The sequence below is a fragment of the Marmota marmota genome, unplaced genomic scaffold (assembly GCF_001458135.2).
Source record: "Marmota marmota marmota unplaced genomic scaffold, marMar, whole genome shotgun sequence".
Classification (NCBI taxonomy): Eukaryota; Metazoa; Chordata; class Mammalia; order Rodentia; family Sciuridae; genus Marmota; species Marmota marmota.
In genome coordinates this window covers 25,844,504-25,866,780 of record NW_026000242.1, presented here as the reverse complement: position 1 = coordinate 25,866,780, position 22,277 = coordinate 25,844,504, and the positions used below count along the sequence as shown (strand labels likewise).

The 22,277-nt window shown below is 33.4% G+C and overlaps 1 protein-coding gene across 9 annotated transcripts in view; it reads right to left on the bottom strand.

Moving 5' to 3' along the window:
- Positions 1–22,277, bottom strand: part of Mtmr2 (myotubularin related protein 2) — an 82,265-nt gene that overhangs the window by 36,097 nt on the left and 23,891 nt on the right. For 6 of the 9 annotated variants that reach the window (XM_015489965.2, XM_048795657.1, XM_048795656.1 and 3 more), the window contains one exon: positions 8,997–9,102. In XM_015489965.2, coding sequence (XP_015345451.1) covers positions 8,997–9,102 — 106 coding nt within the window. Of the gene's footprint in view, positions 1–8,996; positions 9,103–9,304; positions 9,324–19,196; positions 19,268–20,581; positions 20,621–22,277 lie in introns of those variants that run through there. The other 3 variants (XM_048795659.1, XM_048795655.1, XM_048795662.1) reach the window with 3 other exon arrangements.

The window sequence follows — 22,277 nt, the reverse complement described above, 5'->3', positions numbered from 1 at the left end:
ATATATATATATATATATATATATATATATATATATATATGTAATATTATATATTATAATATATTATATTCTTATCCCATATATATTATTATATAACATATAATAATATAAATGGGATAAGAAAAATAAATAAAATAATAAAGACTGCAAGAAAACACTAAAATGTAATGAGAAAAAAGTCTATATGGAGCTAAAGAACTGAATTAATTACTCAGAAAAAAACATGAATGTTGAATGCAGATGTGAAAATTGCTCTAAATTTGAAGGAAAAAAATTGTGGGGGTAAAGTGATAAAGAATCAAGAATGCTATTTTCAAAAAAAATCAAAGCAATAGGACTAAAAAGTCTAACATATAATTGAAGAATGTGCTTTTGAGATAAAGAAATATTTTCTAAGTTTGTTGATTAAATAGTTTACTATGTACCACACAAAACCAATGAACAGAAACATACCTAGGTGTACTTTGATAAATTTTTTTGAATTCAAAAGAGAAACTACAAAAATATAGGCAGAAAAAAATAAGACAAATTATCTTCAAAGGAATTAAGATAAGCTTCAGAATTATCTGATTTTACCATATTCTAGAAGACAAGAACATGTCATCAGAGCTCTGAATTCCTTCTGTGATGTTTAATGGCAACAGCAAGTAATTTTCAGATCTCAGAAAATACATCCCAGAAAATCCTTTTTTGAAAAGGGAGAGGGAAAGAAGAACCTCAAGCCTAAATCCAATTGAAAAAAGGAAATCAAATTTAAAATTTATATAAGGAGTTTGTGGTACATGGGTACCACAAGATTCAGGTTTCATATCCTTTACCTCCCTCTTCAAAGCAAACCACTCATTCACTACCACTAAAGTCTGCATTTTAGTTTCATCATTACTCATTCAATTATATTATTGAGACAATATTGTTTCCCATCTTACAGGTTTGCAACTACAAATAGGATAACTGCTTTATGAAAAAGAGATTTTCAAAATTTCAAAATACTGTTAAAATGTAAATATTTTTATTCACTTAACAGAAGCATCAACAGAAGTCTGTTGTTTTCTCACAATGGCATATTCACATGGTATTTGTTCCTCTACTCTAAAATATACAAGGGATTAGTATTTAAGATAACATACCATATAGGGAACCATAAATCAATCAATGCCCCCTCCTGAATACTGAACTAATCCAAGATGTAGCTACAGAATAGCAAGCATCTGACTAGTCTAAAGAAAGCAGCAAATCTTTTTTTTCCCAATATTTCTATGGACTGAAATATGAACTCAGTGTTGTAAAATAATAATAATTCAGACCAATTATCAAAATTTGATAAAAATTTCTTCTAATTAATTACATCAAAAGACATAAATAACACACAGTACTCTGGAAAAAATGTTGCACATGGAAAGATTATGAAAGGAAAATGCAGAAATATTCCAAGAATCTGACCTGGGAAAATTAACAGAATAACTGTAATGTTTGCCTGAGAGAATAAAGGAGTTTGTTCGAGAAATAAAAACAGAGTGAAAGTTTAGGGAATTCTAGTGAAGGGTTTCAATAAATAGGGTGAAAAATCTGAAATTTACTGAAGAAGTCTTTAGCAAAAATGTCCATACTGTATAAGTCCATTTACAGGAAATTCTACAACAGACAAGTAGCCTATGGTGGGAGAGGGACTCAGAACAATAGTTGCTATGGGGGCAAGAATAGTAATGCAAACTGAGAAAGCAGTCTGAAGGAAAGAGCGGTGATACTGGCAAGTTCTATATCTTGATAAGGGTCAATGCACACATATGCATGCATTATTCTAAATTCACAGAATGTGTGTCAAGGTTTTAGCACTTCTTGCAATATAAATTTTACAGCAAAAGAAAAACTATATATAATGTTTAACTCTAATTTGGATGCAGAAGTATTTAGTTTTGACTGTAATAATATCTGCAATTTATACTGAAATGCATCAAAAAGCAAGCTGATGAACAGATGGATAGAGGGATGTGCAGATGGTGGGTATGAGATAAAAACAAGTCCAGTAAGATGTTAATGGCAGGATTTGGATGACGAATTTAGTGAAGTTCCTTGTAAACTCTGCCGAATACTTAAGAATCTTTATAATAAAATACTGGGATGGGGGTAAGGATTTTAGACTTGACCAGTCATGTAAAGAAAATCACTGCAAGCCTCTGATGGAGGCAGATGGCATGGTCAAGAAGATGCACAGAACTGAATGATAAAGGTGAAATGATCTAAGACAGAAACAGAAAAGTCCCGGGTTACTCTATGGTAGCTGAAATAAAAAAGGAATATGCTACATTAGAAAAAGTGATCAGGGGTTGTGGCTCAGTGGTAGAGCGCTCACCTAGCACTTGCGAGGCACTGGGTTCAATCCTCAGCACCACATACAAATAAAATAAAAAGTATTGTGTCCATCTACAACTAAAAAAGAAAAAGAAAAAGTGATCAAATTTGATGCTAAGCTTATAAAACAGACGTGATTATATAAATACTTGATGATTTCTGCTTCAAAGAAATCTTATCTTCAATGTCAATAATGGAAGAAGAGAGAGATGAAGATTCAACGAAGAGACAAAGGTCAAAACAAGAGGGGAACTCAAAAACACCAGGGACTGGCCTTTCTTAAAGGTGTTTGGGAAAGCAAGAGAGCAATGTCAGACTAATTCATAAGGTGTTTTATCATTCACATGAAAGTATCTTTAGTTCAAGATAAGTAACATCACAAGGTTCTATTGATCATTTTTTAAAATTTCATTTAGTTTTGCTCTCTCCTCAACCTTGATTTTCTTCCATGCCATCCTATCAAATTATTTTCAAACTACTAAGTAATATTCTCTGTGACTTTAGCCTCTCACTTCTCTCCCTACCTCTCTCTCACTTTTGTACTTCTCACTCTCTTACACACACACACACACACACACACACAGAGAGAGAGAAATTACTATTAGAGAAATCTTGATCTCAAAACTAGTAAGATTATGAGTCACTTTTCACAAGGAATAGTTAAGATTGTAGAAAAACAGGAAATAATTTTTCTGAAATTGGCAAAGCACTAATAATCACCTAAAAGGAAAAAATGAGTCTGTGCAAGCTACAAACTATCATCCATATTTTCTTTATGTGCTAAAATTGAGAAGCAAAAAAGCTGGATAACCCCACTAAAAACTGTTTACATCAGTTTTATTTTTTCTACTTTTTATACAACTTGACTGACAAACCACAAAGTGAACATATGAACCACACAAACAAAAATCTTAACAGGGTAGAGACACAGACTGGCTTCTGGGATGCATTTTATTGGTTACACATTTGAAAATACATCCAAATTCCAGCACTAGGAAGCCCTTTCTTTTTATAACACAGACAGAGCAATTTACTTTTCAGATGAAACCACAACTACCAAGGACTGGACAGCATTACGTCAACCATTAGTGATTCAATAACAACAACAAAAATGGACAAGCATTTAAAGATGAATAGTCTAGAAAGCAACACTTTATTTATTTTTTTTTTTAAAGAGAGAGAGAGAACTTTTTTTTAATATTTATTTTCTTTAGGTTTCGGTGGACACAACATCTTTGTTTGTATGTGGTGCTGAGGATCGAACCCAGGCCACGCATGCCAGGCAAGCGCGCTACCGCTTGAGCCACATCCCTAGCCCAAAAGCAGCACTTTATGCTACAGTTTGTGCCCTCCAATACAGGTATGTTGAAGACCTAACAGTCAGTACCTCAGAATGTGACTTTATTGGAAACAGCGTCACTGCAGATATACTTAAGATGAGCTCATGAGATCATAGGATGCACCCCAAATTCAGTACGATTGCTGTTCTTTCCAGAAGACAGCCATATGAAGACACAGAGGGAATGTCATGTAAAGACAGAAGCAGAGACTGACTTGATGCACCTACAAACCTAAGAATGCCAACATTGCTAGCTTCACCTGGAGCTGGGAAAGAGACGTGGAACAGACCGTCCCTCAAAACAATCTTTGGCAGGAACCAACCCTGCCAACACCTTGATCTCAGATTCCTAACCTCTGGAACTATAAGACAATAAATTGATGTTGTTTTAAGCTAGTCTGTTACAACAGACCTAGGAAACTAATGCACCAAGTATCAAGAGAGTTTCAAATTTAATCTGAAAATAAATTAAAAACTGTTCATTCCTGCCAAAACTCTAAAGCAATCTTCAGTAGGTGAATGGATAAACAAACTGTGATATATCCATACAAAGGAACATAATTTAGTGATATGAAGAAATAAGGTATCAAGCCAGGAAAAGATATGGAGCACCTTAAAAACATCTATTCCATTTATACTATTCCATTTATTATACATATACAAGGAAATATTTAAAATAAAGACATAAAAGAGAATTCAATTACATTTTTAATATTTAATTCTGAATTGTAGACCAGTTAAGGGCCATATCACAGGCTTCACAAAGGAAAGGTAATACTATATAGTCTGACTTCTAACTCATCTTGCAATAACCCTCTTTCTTGGGGGTCAGGGGGAAAAGAACTAGGGATTAAACTCAGAGGCACTCAGCAACTGAGCCACATCCCCAGCTCTATTTTATATTTTATTTAGAGACAGGGTCTCAACTGAGTTGCTTAGTGCCTCACCATTGCTGAGGCTGGCTTTGAACTTGCTATCCTCCCATCTCAGCCTCCCGAGCCGCAGGGATTACAGGCGTGCAAAACACCGCGCCCAGCGCAATCACCCTCTCTTGAGGAACTTATTTTACTTAAAACCCAATGCTATACAAATTATAACATAAATAAATGGAGATACACATTTGAATTTTAAAATATTGTATTTTATGATTGTATTTTTCAGTGAGTGAATAAATAACCTAGACACAATTTCCCTAGATTCTTAATTTCACTGACAAACTTCAAAAATATGTTCTAGTTTTTAAAAACCTAATTTTAAAAATTAATTTAAATATTTTGTGTTATTAAAAGTTCTACATAAAAGACTTTTTTAAGTTTTTTAAATGGAATTAAAGAAGTTCAACTGCCAAGTGAAGAGCAATGGAAGCGAAGAGAAAGCACTCTACAACGATGTCACTCAGGAAAAAAGGATTCAACTTTTAAAATATGGATTTGTGCTCCATTTTTCAGAAATACACTTACTATATTATACCCATATAAGACTTTTTTCCCAAAGTTAACAAGGCTAACAAGGAAGGGAAAAAAAAAGTAATAGGAATAGAATTCCAATTGAATTTAAGTAAAAGTTCAAGATATCTAGGGTAGCTCTGTTCTCCATTCAACTTGCTATTCTGCTTTACTGATACAAAGACAAAAAAGCATAGTAGCTATGCTTTTTAATAGAAAAAATTCTTAATAGAAAAAGCTTTTATATATAGCTACTATGCTTTTCCAGGGAGTGCTACTATATAGCACCAGTAGCAAAAAACCTATACAATTTGATGTAACATTGTTAATGAAAGTGGATTGCTTTTTCAAGGCCATTGTGTTTCCTGCACTTCTGTGTAAAGGCTGCTACTCAAGGAGCTTATAAAATGTTGACACTCAGGTGGGATAAACAATGAGGCTACGTAGAAAACTCAAAGTCTAGAAGTTAACCATCTTCAAAAAAATCTGAGAATGACAACTTTCAAGACTATATTACCAAACCCCTCATTCCAGAAAGCCAAACCATGGTCAGTTAAAAAGTAACACAAAGTTATCTGCAGTTAATTTCACCTAAACCAACTAAACACTAACATTTTATGATTGCTAAGATATACATCCTAAAAAGTCTTAGATTCTAATGCCATTCTCCATAAAAAGGAAATAGGATTCCTTGGGAAAAAAAGGGATGATTATTCTAGAAATTGAGCAGAAAATATATATGATATGCATTTTATAGTGCTAAAAAGTGTTAAGGAAGAGGAGTTGGAGGAGGAAGAAATGATGGTGACAGTGACAGAAGAGTACATCAGAGGGACACAAGATCTCCAAATGCGGAGTTGAAACAATGGAATGACAAAGTAGGTTGGTTTTGATTGTAACAAACGTTATCACATAAAAATCCACAAGTCCATAATGAAATAAATGGTTGAATAAGTCAATAAATATTATTTCTTCTGCATGAAGAAATAAATCTTCCATGCAGAAGAATTCCAAAGATGCATGTAGAGGCATCTCAAGGAGGCAGAGCATAACTTCTTAAGGGTGGGCTGTATGTAGCAAATTCTTTCCAAAGAGTAAATAGTACAGGGTGAAGGGGATGGGAGTATTCTCCAGTAAATAAACCTAACACTACCTCAACAAAGTGATCAAGATTAACATCAAGAGTGATAAGTCATGCTGATAATCTTCATATAATGTAATGAAAATGGCACTTTACCTCTGTGGTCTTCCTCCCCCAAACACATAAGCCCAGCTTATAATGAGTAAAAAAAAAAAAAAAATCACACACTCTACAAAATACCTAACCAGTAGTCTTCAATTGACAGCCATCAAAAAGAAAAAATGTCTGACCAAATGTCACAGGTAAGAGAAGCCTTAGGAGACATAACTACTAAATGTAACGTGGTAAGGATGGAATCTTACAACGAAAGACAAATCCAGTTTAAAAAAAAAATCTAAAAAATTATGAACTTTAGTTAAGAACAGTGTGTCAATATGAGCTTACTATGTGTGACATATGTACCATACTAATGTAAAATGTTAATAATAGAAGAATCTAGATGTGAAATCTATGGGAACTGTAGTTATACTTTTTTCTGTAAATCTAAAACTGATCTAAAATCAAAAGTTTAATAAAAATTACAATTATTTATGTAAAGATTAACATTATGGCCCTTACTTTGTTCAGATATAAGCCAGTCACTCATTATTTGTGGTATATATGGTGACCTGAAGAAATAAAGAGGGACTACATGCAGAGAAAGTGACACTGGAGACTTTCTTCATCCATGCACTTTCAGCACCTTGCCATGTACTGTAGTTCACCTATGAATCTAGTTAAGTAGTTGAACTAAAGTAACCCTAAAAGAATATGTAAATTGTTTAAAATAACTCAGGAAACAGCAAGTAGNAGTGAGACCCTGACTCAAAATAAAAAGTGAAAAGGGCTGGGGATGTGTCTCAGTGGTTAAGTTACCCTGGGTTCAATTCCTGGTACCAAAAATTAAATAAATAAAATTTCACACACACACACACACACACACACACACACACACACACGCAGTTAAAAGGGGAACATGAAAAAAAAATCCCACCACTAAAACTTAAGACATACAGTGAATTTTATGATTTTTAATCAAAATGCAAATCTGTTATTATCTCAGCATCAATTAAAAGGTCAAAAGACATAACTAAAAAAGTTATACCACCTTTCTGTAATGAAATTCCACAGTTGAGCTAAGTCACACAATATTATTAACTGATTTCATTGTCAATTAAAAGTAAAATTTAGGGGTTGGGGTTGTGGCTCAGTGGTAGAGCATTTGCCTAGCATTGTGAGGTACTGGGTTTGATTCTCAGCACCACATATAAATAAATGAATAAAATAAAGGTCCATCAACATCTAAATAAAATTAAGAAAAAAAATTTACCTTTATTATAAAAAAAAAAAAAAAGAATGCAAGCAAAAACAAGTGGTAAAAGTAACATTTCTTCATTCCTAGTATAAGTCCTTTCTTAGTCACAATATGAAGTTAGAAACCATCGTTTTTTAAAAAGATCTGACCAGAAGTAGGACAAAATTTTTCAAAATTATCAAGAAACCAATAAGCCCTTTTGGGATTTTTCTTAATGTAGCAAATGAGCAGAAATTAAATATAGACATAAAATATATATATTTTTAAGTAGTATCAAGTTAAGGAGAGGCAACAATGAATTCATATTCACTATTAACAATGAACCCTTCCCTAATTCTAAGTCATGCTTCAAGATAATAGCTAATGAAGCCCTCATAATTAGCAGAACACATATCCAGATTATGAAGATAAAATAATACCTTATAATTTTTAATAATGTTTAAAATCATGCTACACCCAGTGTTTTATGAAATTTCACAAAAGGAAATAACAAATATGTATAAGTCTTTATAGATGTTTCTAATCTGTCTTTTTATATTTAAAATTGTTGTTTCAATAAAAAAGATATTCTCAATAGCAAATGATTCCATTCATGAAAATAACTAATATCTTACTTAAAATCGTATAACACTAAAAAAGAAATCATTTGATTGGAATAAAGGTGCTCTCCACCATGTGAGGATACAAAGAAAAGATAAATCAGGAAGCATATCCTCACCAAACACTGGATCTGCCAATACTTGATCTTGGAACTTCCCAACTTCCAGAACCATAAAAATAAATGTTTATTGTTTAAAATCTTTAAAGATTCTGAAGTAAAGGTCAGGGGTTAACACCACACATGAAATTCATTTTCTCCATCAATCATAAGCAAGTGGTTATAGAAAAATAGATGAATTCATAAATGTACAAATTGCTATACTATTACATAGTATTTAAGTGACATAGCTCCACAATTAGACTGCATGGGCTGGAACACTGGTAAAATAATTTATTAGGTAAGATAACTTGAACATATTACTCAATCTCTCTATGAATTATCATATGTAATAAAATTAGTGGGGGTAATGAGATAATTCATGTACAGCCTGTGGAATAATGTTGTGCACACAATAAGTACTCAATAAAGTAGTACTTAGTTATTACTGGCCATAACTTTAAGAGTAATCATGAAAATCTTTTATACCACAAAGAAATCCATCAGTTATCTTTTGGTAAAGAACTTAGAAGTATCAGCCTTAGGAATAAATTACACATTTTTTTCTTTTACAAATAACATGCTGACCTGGTCTGGGATATTTTGTAAAGATTGAGGTGTTTTAGAACACTCCACTAGTTTCTCCTGATTAATTAAAACTTTATTGTTAATGTTGGCAACAAGCAACTAACATAAAGTCCTTCATTAGAACTTTAAAATGGCATACATACCCTCAAATCAGGAGAAAAGTTCTCTGCAGAAGTTGAAATGGAATCTGATGACACAACAGAAGCTGATTTTGTATGCACTGAATTCTCTGAATGAGAAGTGGAGGCACTAAAAAAAAAAAAGTATGTTTGAAAATGGGGAGCTTTAAAAGACCAATTTTAGATATTTTATTGACAATTATTCCATTCCAACAAATTCTACTTTTTTATTCATTTTTATATCCAAATGCAGATAAATTATAAACTCTATTCTCAAAGTTAATTACTCTTACCACCCAAGTTCCCTCTGGGCAGACTTTCCCAGTACTCACATTCATTAAGTGCTCCCATATGCAAAATCACTATACCAGGCACAGTGATCCAGAGATAAATATGGCAAAGTCCTCATGTTCCCAAACCTTGTGAGTATGTAGCACAAACAAGTAAATAAATGATAAAATTTGATAATGGCTCTAAACACACACAGAAACATGCTCCATATGTGGATATTAGATTTAAAAAAAAAAAAAAAAAAAAAAAGCCCTAACTCTGGCCAGAAAATTCAGGGAAGACTTCACAGAAGAAAGAAAGGATATGTAAACAGTCTTAAAAGACAGAAAATTGTCAGGATTAAAAACAAGAGAATTCTGCAAACCATAAATACTGCAAAGGTATGGAAGTATCAAAGGGCACAGAACATTTGAGACATATAAATAGTTCAAAAAGGCTGGATGAATAGGAAAGCATGATAAAAAAAAAATGAGCCTTTGTTATCTTGTACCATCCCATCACATTATACCCTATACTTTTAACAAGCCTGCCATACATATATAATCTTTTTCCATCATTTTAAGTAATCATATTGTACAGTGTTTTCTTAAATTCTTCTAGAACTTTTGATACTTGATCACATATGACCATTTATTGTTTATTGATTCCAAGTATATACATTTCTTTTCTCAACAACTAAATTTTAAGTGCCCCAAGGGCAATTGTTAAGTCTTTCTTTATTTTTATTTTCCACTAAATCTCTTTTGGTATCTGTATATACTGTTACCATTTATTAGATCTGGTAAATTTTAAAAAATGATAATATGCAAAAAACTGAATGATTACTATCATTTCCTTCTCTCGGTAAAAGATAAAATTATTTAAGGAAAGAAAAATCAATGATGGAAAAACCTCAGACATTCTGAATTAAGGATTAAAGTTCACATTAAAAAATATTTGTTAGAGTTCCATTCCCAAAATATTAGAAGTCTTCCCCAAACAAAAAGCCAATTTTTTTTCATTATAGATTTTTTTAAAAATACTTCCTATGTTGAGGTTGTGATCGGTCATATTGAAGAATCATGATTTAGTTTTAAAATAAACTTGTCCATTATAAACTATCTATAATAATCAAATTATTTATACAATGTGAAAATCATTTTTCCCAAAAGAAAACTGTCACTTCATTTAAATGGATGAAAATGGCATTTTAGTGGGAACACTGATCAGTTTTTTTCAAACATAAAAATTCCTTTATTTATCATTTTCAAGTATGATACACTTATTTATGTCCAAGAACCTTAAATATTATATAAGTCATCAGAAATTGTACTATCTAGTTTTAGAATGTAGAAAAGAAAAACTGATAAGCTGAGAATCATTTCTTTTTTTTAGCTAATTTCTAACTAAATGTCAAATGTATTAATACGACAGATGAAATAATCAAACCTAAGGCACCAGGTTTGACAGATGTTGTTAGCTTCCTATTCCACAAAGGTTCCCTTTTTCTCCCTAATCTTGTGCACAGCTCAAGATAACAGGCTTGATTTGTCTCCCCTGGGAAAGTCATGAGACACAATTTTGGTCAATGATATTTAACAGGAAATCTGTGGAGGGTTAAGGAAACCTATAATTTCCTTAGTAAAGAAAAGGAATGGCAAGACAGTCCTTACCTTTTACCGCTTTCTCTAACATGAAATAATGTAAAGCTTGGTTATACAGTAACTACCATGTAAACATGAGCAACTTACTGGCATGCTAAGGACAAGAAGCTAAACAGCAGGATGAGCACAGGCTTATGGAATCACTGAGCAGCTACATCCATATTAACAACTCTCAGCTTTTGTTATATAAAACAAATGAAATTCAATTTTTTAAATCATTGTAAGAGTTTTTTATTCCACACAAACACAATTGTAAGAGTTTTCTATTCCACAAAATTCTAAGTAATAAAGCAATCATCACCTCATAATGTCTATTTTGGGAAAGTTCAAAATTATACTACTACTTTCTATGCACATGATCTTCCCAGAACAGGAGAAAATGTAAAGAGAAAACAATTTAAATCACAGGTTGTGTACTATTTACAAAAATAATATTGACAGAACATTGCAGCATGTAGCACCAAGAAACCAAATGACTTTTCAGAGTCAAAGTACAAAGTAAATAAATCTAAAAGAAATAAAATAACAGAACCATGTACTACCACTAATACTTTGCAATTTCAAAGAAATCAGTCTTTCAAGCAAAAGTGTGATAAACAGACTTTATGGGTTAATTTATCTTTTCAGACATGCATAAACACAGGTAGATATAATAATCTATCATTTATGTTTGAATAAGCACCGATGTAGAATTCAATATAACCATTCTACAAAAGATTTTAAACTCCAGGCAAACAATGAGTAGCTGGAGGAGACTAAGGGTGGAAATATATCACAGTACTATCCTTGGAATTGTGGCAGAAACACACAGACACATACCAGCACACCTACTAAAAGTTTTCCTGTTACAAACATTAAGTATTTATTGCCTTTAGGACTACTCTGACTGAAAGTGGCCACAAGCACACTAGAATGCAGAGCTCTACCTTAAGTAGTTATTTTTTTTTTTTGTCATAGTGACTGATACATGCTTCTGATAATCACAGCTGCTGATATTCAACATCCTATATTTCCATAACTTTGTCGATTTCTCCCCGCTCATCTTGAGGTCAAGTTCTGTTTACCTTTTATGAACTGTTCCACAAACCAGCTCTGTATTTCCAAAAATTCATGTTATTCCTCATGCCATTCCAAAACAGAAGGCTCCTTTATACCAGTCTATTTATTAACATACTACCTATCCCTTATGACTCAGTTAAAAATCTAGCTTTTTCCATGAAGTCTTCTCCAAGACCTTACAGCTGGAACTAAACTCCCAATCTTTTATACTTCCATCAATTTAACTCCCAATCTTTTATACTTCCACGGATTTTGTCTATAAATACCACTTCTCAGATTTCCTAGGCCCCCAAACTTAATTACAATCAACCCAAACATTTTGTTTATCCTTGTCATCCTGAGCTTCTTTTCAATAGGTCAGACTTTCTGGTCAATTCACTGTCTGATGTGTTCATCACATTATTGTGCTTCATCCACTCACTTTCTCTGTCCCAATCTTCCTTCAACTACTAACTGTCTTCCTAATTTTTATAGTAAAATCTAACTCCACCATCTAAAATTCTACCCTCTAGTTCTCTGCCTCAACTAACATCACCCAGGAATCCACATATCTGCAGCCTTCAACAGAAGACACTCTTCTTTTCCCGTATCTAATGAAGCCCAAAATTAAACCAGCAGATTCCCAGTTCAATTCGCATTCTTTAATAGTACGTTACTTTTCCATCTCCATATAAAAAAGTCTTCTTTCTCTGAGGATCATGGCTTTTCAATATACAATCTCCTGTTACTACTCACCACCTTTTAATAACTCCTCTTCATTCATTCAGGATTTTTTCATTTGGTTCACTTTCCCCGATATTTCATTCTACTTCAAAGCTGCCATGATCATAGGAAATTTACTGTCCATAAGGATAAACTATTAACAAGTCACCTCAAAATTCCTAAAGTCCCCATATCCCTCATCCACGTTTCCCATTATGATGCATCTGTACAGTCATACTCTGGACCTTGTCATTTCTGGGAACTAATGTGCCTCTCTTATCTTAAACTGGAGGCACATAATTTTAATCTCTGAACACAGACTTTATCCTTTTCCAATCTCACTTTCTTAACCTTCCCTTCACCTAATCTTCAAGCTCTTATAGACAACTAGTCCCTCAACTTCTCCATTTTCACTGTACTTTGTGATTTACTGTTCACCATTACCCATTTGACTTTCCTTCCTATTCAACCAGGAATATAGAGTGTTAAGATTTTATACTTACTCATGGCAATCCTCAGTGTTCTTATACTCTTATCCATGGGCCACAACTGCCCTGCTAATCCCTAAATTTGTACTTATATAACCATCTGCCTTCTCACATACTAAAGTGAAGGAAATCTTCAAAATGGGACCACATAACATTCATGATTAGAAATATGAGCTAGACCTAAGACCGTGTTCCACAATACTTTCATGTCCCTATTGAGTTTTTAAATATGACCATCTTTACCCCAAATCTAAGGGATGTCATTCTTAGTTCCTCATAATATATTATATTCAAATCTACAAGGATAACTTTTTCCCAGCATCACTTCAGTGGTTCATAGGAACCTGATTCATTAGAATGAAGATGCTTATACCAGCCACCAACTGCCTCTGAATCAAATCTCATAATTCTAGCTTTCAGAGGATGAAGGATATCCACTAACAAGGCAACATACCTAATTCTAGCTGAAGCTTATACTTCACTCCATCTAGACAAACATTTCTCTTAACACTGATCCTGAGAAACAGTCTTCTTTTATTTTCTATTTGAATATTTTTTTACTCTCCAAATGTTCTTCCTTTCTGACCAACTGAAGGGTTTGCTACATAAAACCTTTCTTGAAAGTTCATTTTCCCATAGGAAACCAGTCCTAAGTTATTGTTAATGGTTTCTTACATAGAATCTAGTGAATCTCTATAAGGAGGTGACCCAAGATGGTGGAGTAGAGGCACCCAGCATTTACCTCTTCTCCATAAGACAGGATCAAAACAAGTGGAGAGCAGCTATTTATCAAGATTGGTGGCTGAGGGAGAATGCTAAAGTTTGAGAGTGGCCAGGCGGACTTGGAAAAACCCAGAGACTTTGGATAACGAAACAGACACCTGCACCAATCACCTAGCAGCACAACAGAGAGCAAGGGTAGACATGAACACGGCAGAGTCCAAGTAAGAACCACTATTACAGGATTCAGCACCATGCAAAAACGTAGTCTGAAAAAACCAGAGCCTGGTTAGGATGCAAGAGCAAACTGGCTCTGGAGAAATTCTCCACACTTTCCAGTGTACACACAAGGTACTGTAATGGGGAGCCATCTTGAGAGGGTCTCATATGAGCTTGCTGCTCTTGAAGTCAAAGGACCTTGAATTTAATGTCTTCAGGACCTAGCAGCAATATTACAGTACTGACTCAATGGGGGAAAAAAATAACCAGAACATTCAAGAACCTTGGGAAAACATTAAAAGGCAAAAACTACAAATAATCAAATTTTTGATGAGGGAGAAGAGCTACAGGCTAACGGCAGAGAAAAATCTAATAGTAAAATAATAGGAAGTTTCTCAAATTTTAAGACATGGCTATCAGTTATAGAATGCATTTCAAACCCCAAATAGACATGACCAAAAGAGAACCTTCTACAACATATTATAATTAAAATTATAAATGATTTATAAAATTATAAATGTAGTTCAAGATTGCTAACACAGATTACTATACCCAGCAAAATTATCCTTTAGAATCAAAGCAGAAATAAAAACCTTCTAAGATAAGCATATAAACTAAGGGAGTTCATGACCACTAAACAAGCATTATAGTAGATACTCAAAGAAATCCTATACCCAAAAGAGTAAGAAAGATAAACATAACCATAATTATATGGGAAAGAATCTCATTAGAATAGTAGATAAGCAAATGAGAATTAGAAAAGAATCAAACATTGTTCATACAGTAAACCATCAAACATCTAAAACAAACAGAAAACTCAAAACAGAACAAGCACAAGCTTTCACTAAAAACCCTGGATATAAACAGTCTTAATTCTTTACTTAGAAGATGCAGACTGAGTAGATTAATAAACAAGACCCAACAATATGCTACCTGTAAGAAGTTCACCTCACTGGTAAAGACATACACAGATTGAAATCAAAAGAATGAAAAATGATATTACAAGCAAATGAAATTCAAAAGCAAGCACTCATATCTGCCAAAACAGATTTTAAGTCATGACAAAACAGACTTTAAATCATAATTAAAACAGACAAAGAAGGTCAATACATTTTGATAAAGGGAACACTTCAAGAAAATGACTATAAATAAATATGCACCCAACTTTACAAAACAAATACTATTGAACATTAAGGGAGAGACTAACCTAATACAAGAAGAGCAGGTGACTTAAATACCTCATTCTAATAGATCATCCAGACCCTCCCCCGCAAAAAATCAACAAAGAAACATCACAGAATCATACTATAAATCAAATAAACATAACAGACTTCTACAGAATATTCCATCTAAAAACTGCAGAATACACATTCTTTTCCTCAGCATATGGAACTTTTTTCAAAATAATATATTAAGCCACAAAGCAAGTATTGATGGATTCCAAAAAATTAAAATAATTTCTGGAATATTATCAGATCATAATGGAATGAAACTAGAAATTAACTACAAGAGTTACTACAGAAATCATACAAACACATAGAGATTGAACAGTACACTTTTGAATGAACAGTGGGTCACTGAAGAAATCAAAAAAATTGGCAAATTTCTAGAATCCAGTGAAAAGGGAAACACAATATACCAAAACCTGTGAGATACAGTGAAAGCAGTACTAAAAGGGAATTCTATAACTCAGTGCCTACATTTAAAAAACAGAATATGTAACCAAATGATGCATATCAAGGTCTTAAGGTGGGGGGACACTAGACTGAAGATCATCAGAAGAAAAAAAATACTAAAGCTCAGAAGACAAATAAATAAAATAGAAACTTAAAAAAAATACAAGTCTCATTGAAACAAGAACTTGGTTCTTTAAAAAGGTGAAACAAAATTGACAACCCTTAGCTAAACTAACCAAAAGAGTGGGCTGGGATTGCAACTCAGTAGTAGAGCACTTGCCTAGCACACTTGAGGCAATGGGTTCGGTCTTCAGCACCATATGAAAAATAAATAAATAAATGAAACAAAGGTATTGTGTCCATCTACAACTAAAAATATTTTTTTAAAAACTAACCAAAAGAAAGAGACAAAAGATGAAAATAAAATTATAGTTGAGAACAGGGGATATTACAACAGATGTCACTAAAATTCATATGCTCATTAGGGAATATTTTGAAAACCTAAATACCAATAAGCTGGAAACTTAATAGATAAATAAAAAGCAATGAGATTGAAGCAATAACAATTAAATCTCCAACATTAAAATAATAATGATAATAATAATAAGGAATAGCCTCTGTCCTTGACATTTCTTCCTAATAAGAGACCTTTACCACATAAGCACATTGATGACACAAATAAGAGATAGGAGAAGGGAAAAAAAAAAACTTTAAGAAAATGATAGTAACTATGACTAGAGGAAACGAAGAAATATAAGTTGAACCATTTGAAACTGCTACTATTGTTGATCAAATAATCAAATATCAACTCAAGATAAATTAAAGGAAAGAGAAAAAAATTAAGCATGGGCATTTAAAGATTCCAAGACTCAGACTGAGACTCTGCAAATCACAAATAAACACACAAAAATCAATAAATAATAATAAATTAGTTGAGAAAGTACACAGCATATTTGGTGGATAAGTAGTTTCTTTGAAATAAACAAGTAAAAAGCTAAAAATGTAACCTGGTGAATCCTTAACTCAGGACTTAAAAACCTTGCTAGTGAAAGGATACTTCTTCATACCCATGAATCAAAACAACAATCAAAAACAACACGATAGCAAACATTAATAAAGATCTAGAGAAATCTGAATACTCACAAACTCCTGATGGAAATGTAAAAATGGTACAGTCACTTTGGAAAACATTATGGTAGGTTCGCAACAGATGAATCACCACATGATCACTATTTGACCCAACAATTCCACTCCTAAACATATTATATACACAAGAAAAATGAAACATGTCCACACAAAAAAACACATGAACATACGTATACTAATATGCATAGCACCATTATTCTTAACAGCCAAAAAGTAAAAATAACCCATGTCATTCTTCAGCTTGAAATCCTTCAATGGCTCCCCAATGTTCTCAGGATAAAGATCAATACTTAATCACAGCCTTACAATATATAATCAAACTAATATATAATCAAACTAATCCCTGACTCCTTCTGCAGATACCCTCTTGTGCATCTCTCTCTCTTCCCTTGTTCTCCCCAGTCCAACTACATGTCACTTCTTTGAGATTCTTAAATAAGCTGGCCTTCTGCAGGGAGTGTGGTTCTGCCAAACACTTTCTGAACTTTAGTTCTCAACTGAGAAAGTACAACTGAAACATCACCTCCTCAAGGAAACCCCAGTTGGATGTAGTGATCCCAGTAACCACTTTCACAGCACTTTGTGTTTTCTTTCTTTACATGTCCACAGTCTGTTCTCACATGTCTTGGAAATTTTCTGACTAATGCCTATACTCTCTAAGACATGAAACTTCAAGAAGGAAGGGGAATGTCAAGAAGAAAGAAGAATGTTGGATTTGCTCACCATTCCATTCCTAGAATCTAGTATGACACCTGGCATAGAGCAGACACTCAGGAAATACTTGTTGAGTAAATTAATGGTCAAAAGATTGGAGTATTCTAATCAAACTCATCAGAGATTATGATAAAAACATACAAGATATAATGAAAAAGAAACTTGGTAAAGGAATAGAGAGAGAAGTAAAAAAAAAAAAAGAGTAGGGGAAGAATAAACCAAGTTTTTGGCCTTCTGGAGTCCTTTTGTGTATATTATTTTATATACCCAAACAGTGTCCCATACTCATCAAAAGGTTCCTTAGGATACTAAGGCAAACATTTCTTTAAAGATGCTATATGTTTTAAGAGAATGACAAATAATCCTTAAACAACTGATGGGTCCTAGTTATTGAGTATTGTTATTTTCACTAGGGTGGTAAAGAGAAGGTAGTTGGGAATGGAGAAATCAGGATCTTAGTTTCATCAAGCTAACAGCAACAACCTCGGCTAATTAAAACTAGTTTCACCTAAAACTAAAACAGTAAATATTTAAAAAAAATAATAATAATCTTGGCCAGGATGATTATTGCTACTTCTAATGTAGTCCAGGGCTTCTGAAATGAGTAGTCCACCTTTTGTAACATCCCCACAATACCTAGATGAATACTAAAAAATTGACTAAAAGTTTACATATACATTCATGCATACACTAAAACAGCTTCATATTTGAAAGTTTCCTTTTAAATGTTTTTAAATTAATATTTTTAAATATTATATAATCAGTTTTAGACTTGAAAATCAAGTTAAGACAAACTAAATAGGATTATTCCAAAATTGTGTTTTTATGATAAAAAGTTTAAGAGAACATTTACATATAATAGAGGGAAACTAAATCAAATTCTACATTTATCCAGCTCTGTGCTATCACCATGTAAATTCAATACCTTTGCTTATCTATAAATAGAAATGGCATACTATTAAGAAACATAAGCCCCAGGCACAGTGGCACATGCCTGTAATCCCAGGAGGCCGGAGGCCGAGGCAAGAGTACCTCAAGTTCAAAGCCAGCCTCAGAATTTATCAAGACCCTAAGCAACTCAGCAAGATGCTGTCTCTAATAAAATACAAAAAAGTCCCTTTTGGAGATGTGACTTACTGGTTAAGTTGAATTGAACCCTTGTGTTCAACTCCCGGTACCAAACAAACAAACAAAACTAAGCCACAGTTTCTTTAAATATTTTTATTCTTTACAATAAGCGATTTTACCAGGAATTACACCTATCTTTTAAAATATATTTCCAAAAATTCTAATTTGGCTAAGCAGTAATCCCATTTCAAATGTATATGCAATTCCAAAATATACCTCATTTTAAATTGTACCTATAATAATTCAAAGGAGAATGAGAACTCTGTAAAAATAAATACATACATACTGGTTGGCTCAATAACTCTAAATTAATAATTTAATCAGACAGACCTAGAACAGAGAACTATATACTCAATTGACTCCAAAATATCAGCTTTACCAGTGCTCAGCAGCATTGTTTATAAGCCTTAATATTGTGTGATTCAGAGTAATACTTACTCTGCCCTGTAACCTCAGTACTCTGGAGCTGCTTATTAGCTTCAGTGGCTTGACTTATTTGGAGTACTTTTCTGCCAGGGTGAAAAATGGAAATGCATGACTTGAAGTAATCACGGTACTTGCATTTCTGACAGCATATTCATTTTCCTTCCAAACACCACATGTGATTTTCCTTTACAAATCTTTTCCAAATTCTGCAGACCATATTCCAATTTCTTAGAGTTCAGCCACTTTCCACATTTCAGCAAACTGTTAATCTTCATTGTCTCCATTTTCTCAGTACATACTCACTCCTTAATTTCTTACAATCTAGGTTCTGCCTTTATCAAACAATGCCCAAAAAAATCTCTTTCTATAATTACTAATGACTCAATTATAAACAATATTGTTCTTTCCTCAGTTCTGAATCTATAAATCTCATCTCCCTTCACTATCACGTTACTTTGGTTATCCTACCTCTCGGTTTAATTTAATCAATGCTATGTATTATACCCCTACTACATGCAAAATACTACTCTTCTAGGAACTCCTAGAGATGCAGAGATAAATATGACAAGGTTGCTGCCTTTAATGAGCTTTCATTCCAGTATACTTAGTACTTAAAAAATATAGTATGATAAATGATTGGGAGAAATGAAGATTTCGGGGGTTTGGGGACTGACAAACTCATATACAGTTTAAATTTAGAGGCTCAAGAAAGGCTCTAAGAAAAAAGTAGCACTTGAGGTTAGCCAGAAGAGGTTCAAACCTTGACAATTTCACTAAGCAAATAAATAGCATGGAGGATGAAGAGGAGGAGGAGGAATTCCAGGCATGTTAAAGCAACTCTAAAAGATGAACCATTTTTGTTGTGAGTACAAGTACTAAATAGCACAAAGATAAGCATGAAAAGATAGATTTGGATCAGATTATAGAAGGTACTGAAAACCATGCCGACATTTAGTTCTGTAAGCAATGAGAAACCACTAAAGTTTCTGTGCTTTAGGAAGATTGTTTTAGCAATAGGTCAAAGAATGAATTTTAAAAGTGGAAAAATCTGTTGGAGACTATTAGGAGGCCTTAGGTCAGAGGTACTGAAATCCTAAACTAGCAACCCAAATAAAATAGGAGTGGATACAAGCAATATTAGAATAAGAATCAACAGAACTTAGAAAATGACTTGGCATGACAATCAAGGGAGAGGAGAGTCAAAATATGATCCTAATCTGCTGACTAAGAAACCACTGTGCCAAATTAGAGAGTAAAGAAGAAAAGTGGATCATTTGAGGAGATGATGAATTTCATCTTCAAATTTTTCAAAGGGAGGTGGAAGCAAAGAATTCCATAGGAAAATCCATTGCACCAGATATACTAATAAGCTAAGGGATTTTGGATTTTAGATTTACCTGATCGTGCATTTCATTCATTCAGGCAATATTCATTTACTGTTGGATAGGTGCACTGTGAAGATACATGCAACACAACAATATTAGCTGTGCTTCCAAATAATAGTCAAAGAAGAGTATACTCCTATTTAACTATGAATCTGATTACAAAGAATGCTATTCATGGTTTTAAAAAAAAGTTATAGGAGCATAAAGAAAGAAAAGATTAAATGTAACAGAAAAATTCAGGCATCTCTATCCTGTTACTAGAAATTGACAGTGAAACATTAGAATAAAAACTTTTGAAAGAGAACAGCCTAAGTAAACAGATTATATGGGGAAACTGTAATGGTTAATCTGAATTGTCAACTCGATTACATTAAGAGATGCCCAAGATTAAGAGGCTTCTGGATATGTTAATGAGGGTGTGTTTGCAAATGCCTGCCATGTGGGAAAACTGAAGTGGAGAATCTCCCTAAACACTTAGGGAACATTTAGGGAAACACCATCCAATAGGTTGGAGTTGGATGGAATAAATGTTGGAACAACAAGGAAGCAGCAGCAGAAGTGAGCCTGATTCTTCTTGAATGGGTTCCTTTTTTTTTTTTTTTTTTTGGTACTGGGGACTGAACTCAGGGGCACTCAACCACTAAGCTACATCCCCAGCCCTATTTTGTATTTTATTTAGAGACAGGGTCTCACTGAGTTGCTTAGAGCCTTGTTTTTGCTGAGGCTGGCTTTGAACTTGTGATCCTCCTCCTCAGCCTCCCAAGCAGCTGGGATTACAGGCATGTGCCACCATGCTCTTTGAATAGGTTCTTGATTACTGCTGTGATCGCCTGAGGACATCAAACTCTCACTCCTTCACTTTTCCAAAGAAGACTCCACCAGTGATTCTCCAGGGAGTTTACAGAAGCCTTTGGTCTCTAACTGGGGTAGCATCATTGATCCCCCTTGTTCTGAGGCTTCAGCATCTTGGACTGCGAAGCTACTGGTTCCTACAGTTTTCCAGCCTACAGATGACCATTGTGGACTATCCAGATTCTCTTGTGTAAACCAATCTAATAAATCCCCTTTTTATAATCATACCTCCAATTGGTTCTGTTCCTCTAAAGAACCCTGACTCATATAGAAATCTACATAACTGGACTCTGTGGATCTCAATGGGAAGAAAACAAGAAAGGTAGAGGCTATGTTGTATGAAAAAAAAAATGGGTACCACCCTAAGAGTTCAGACATATTATAATCTGTAGATGATAGGAAGACAGCAAAGCTTTCTGAGAAAAAGTTCAAATAATTACTTCTATGTAAAGAGGAATGTTCTGTTCAGTTTATAAAGCATCAACTATAGAAAATATTCTACAGGAAGTTAGATTATTTAACAGGTTATAATAGGCAGCTAGATCACTTAATAAATAAATGGAATAGGCCACACTGTGACAAAGATGGGAATCAGAAGAAATATCAGGTTTCAATGATATATAGTCTATGAAAATAATGCAAAAAAGTTGTCACTGAATTTGAGATTCCTGCAAAATATTCCAGTTGAACTATTCATTATGCAAACAGAAAAACAAACAGTTTTGATTTCCTGAAGTGCTTACAGGGAAGTGATAGCTAAATCGAATCTATAACATTGGATTATTTAGCCCCAGAATCAGAGATTTGATACTGGAGGTAGAAATGTGGGACCAAAAAAAAAAAAAAAAAAAAAGTT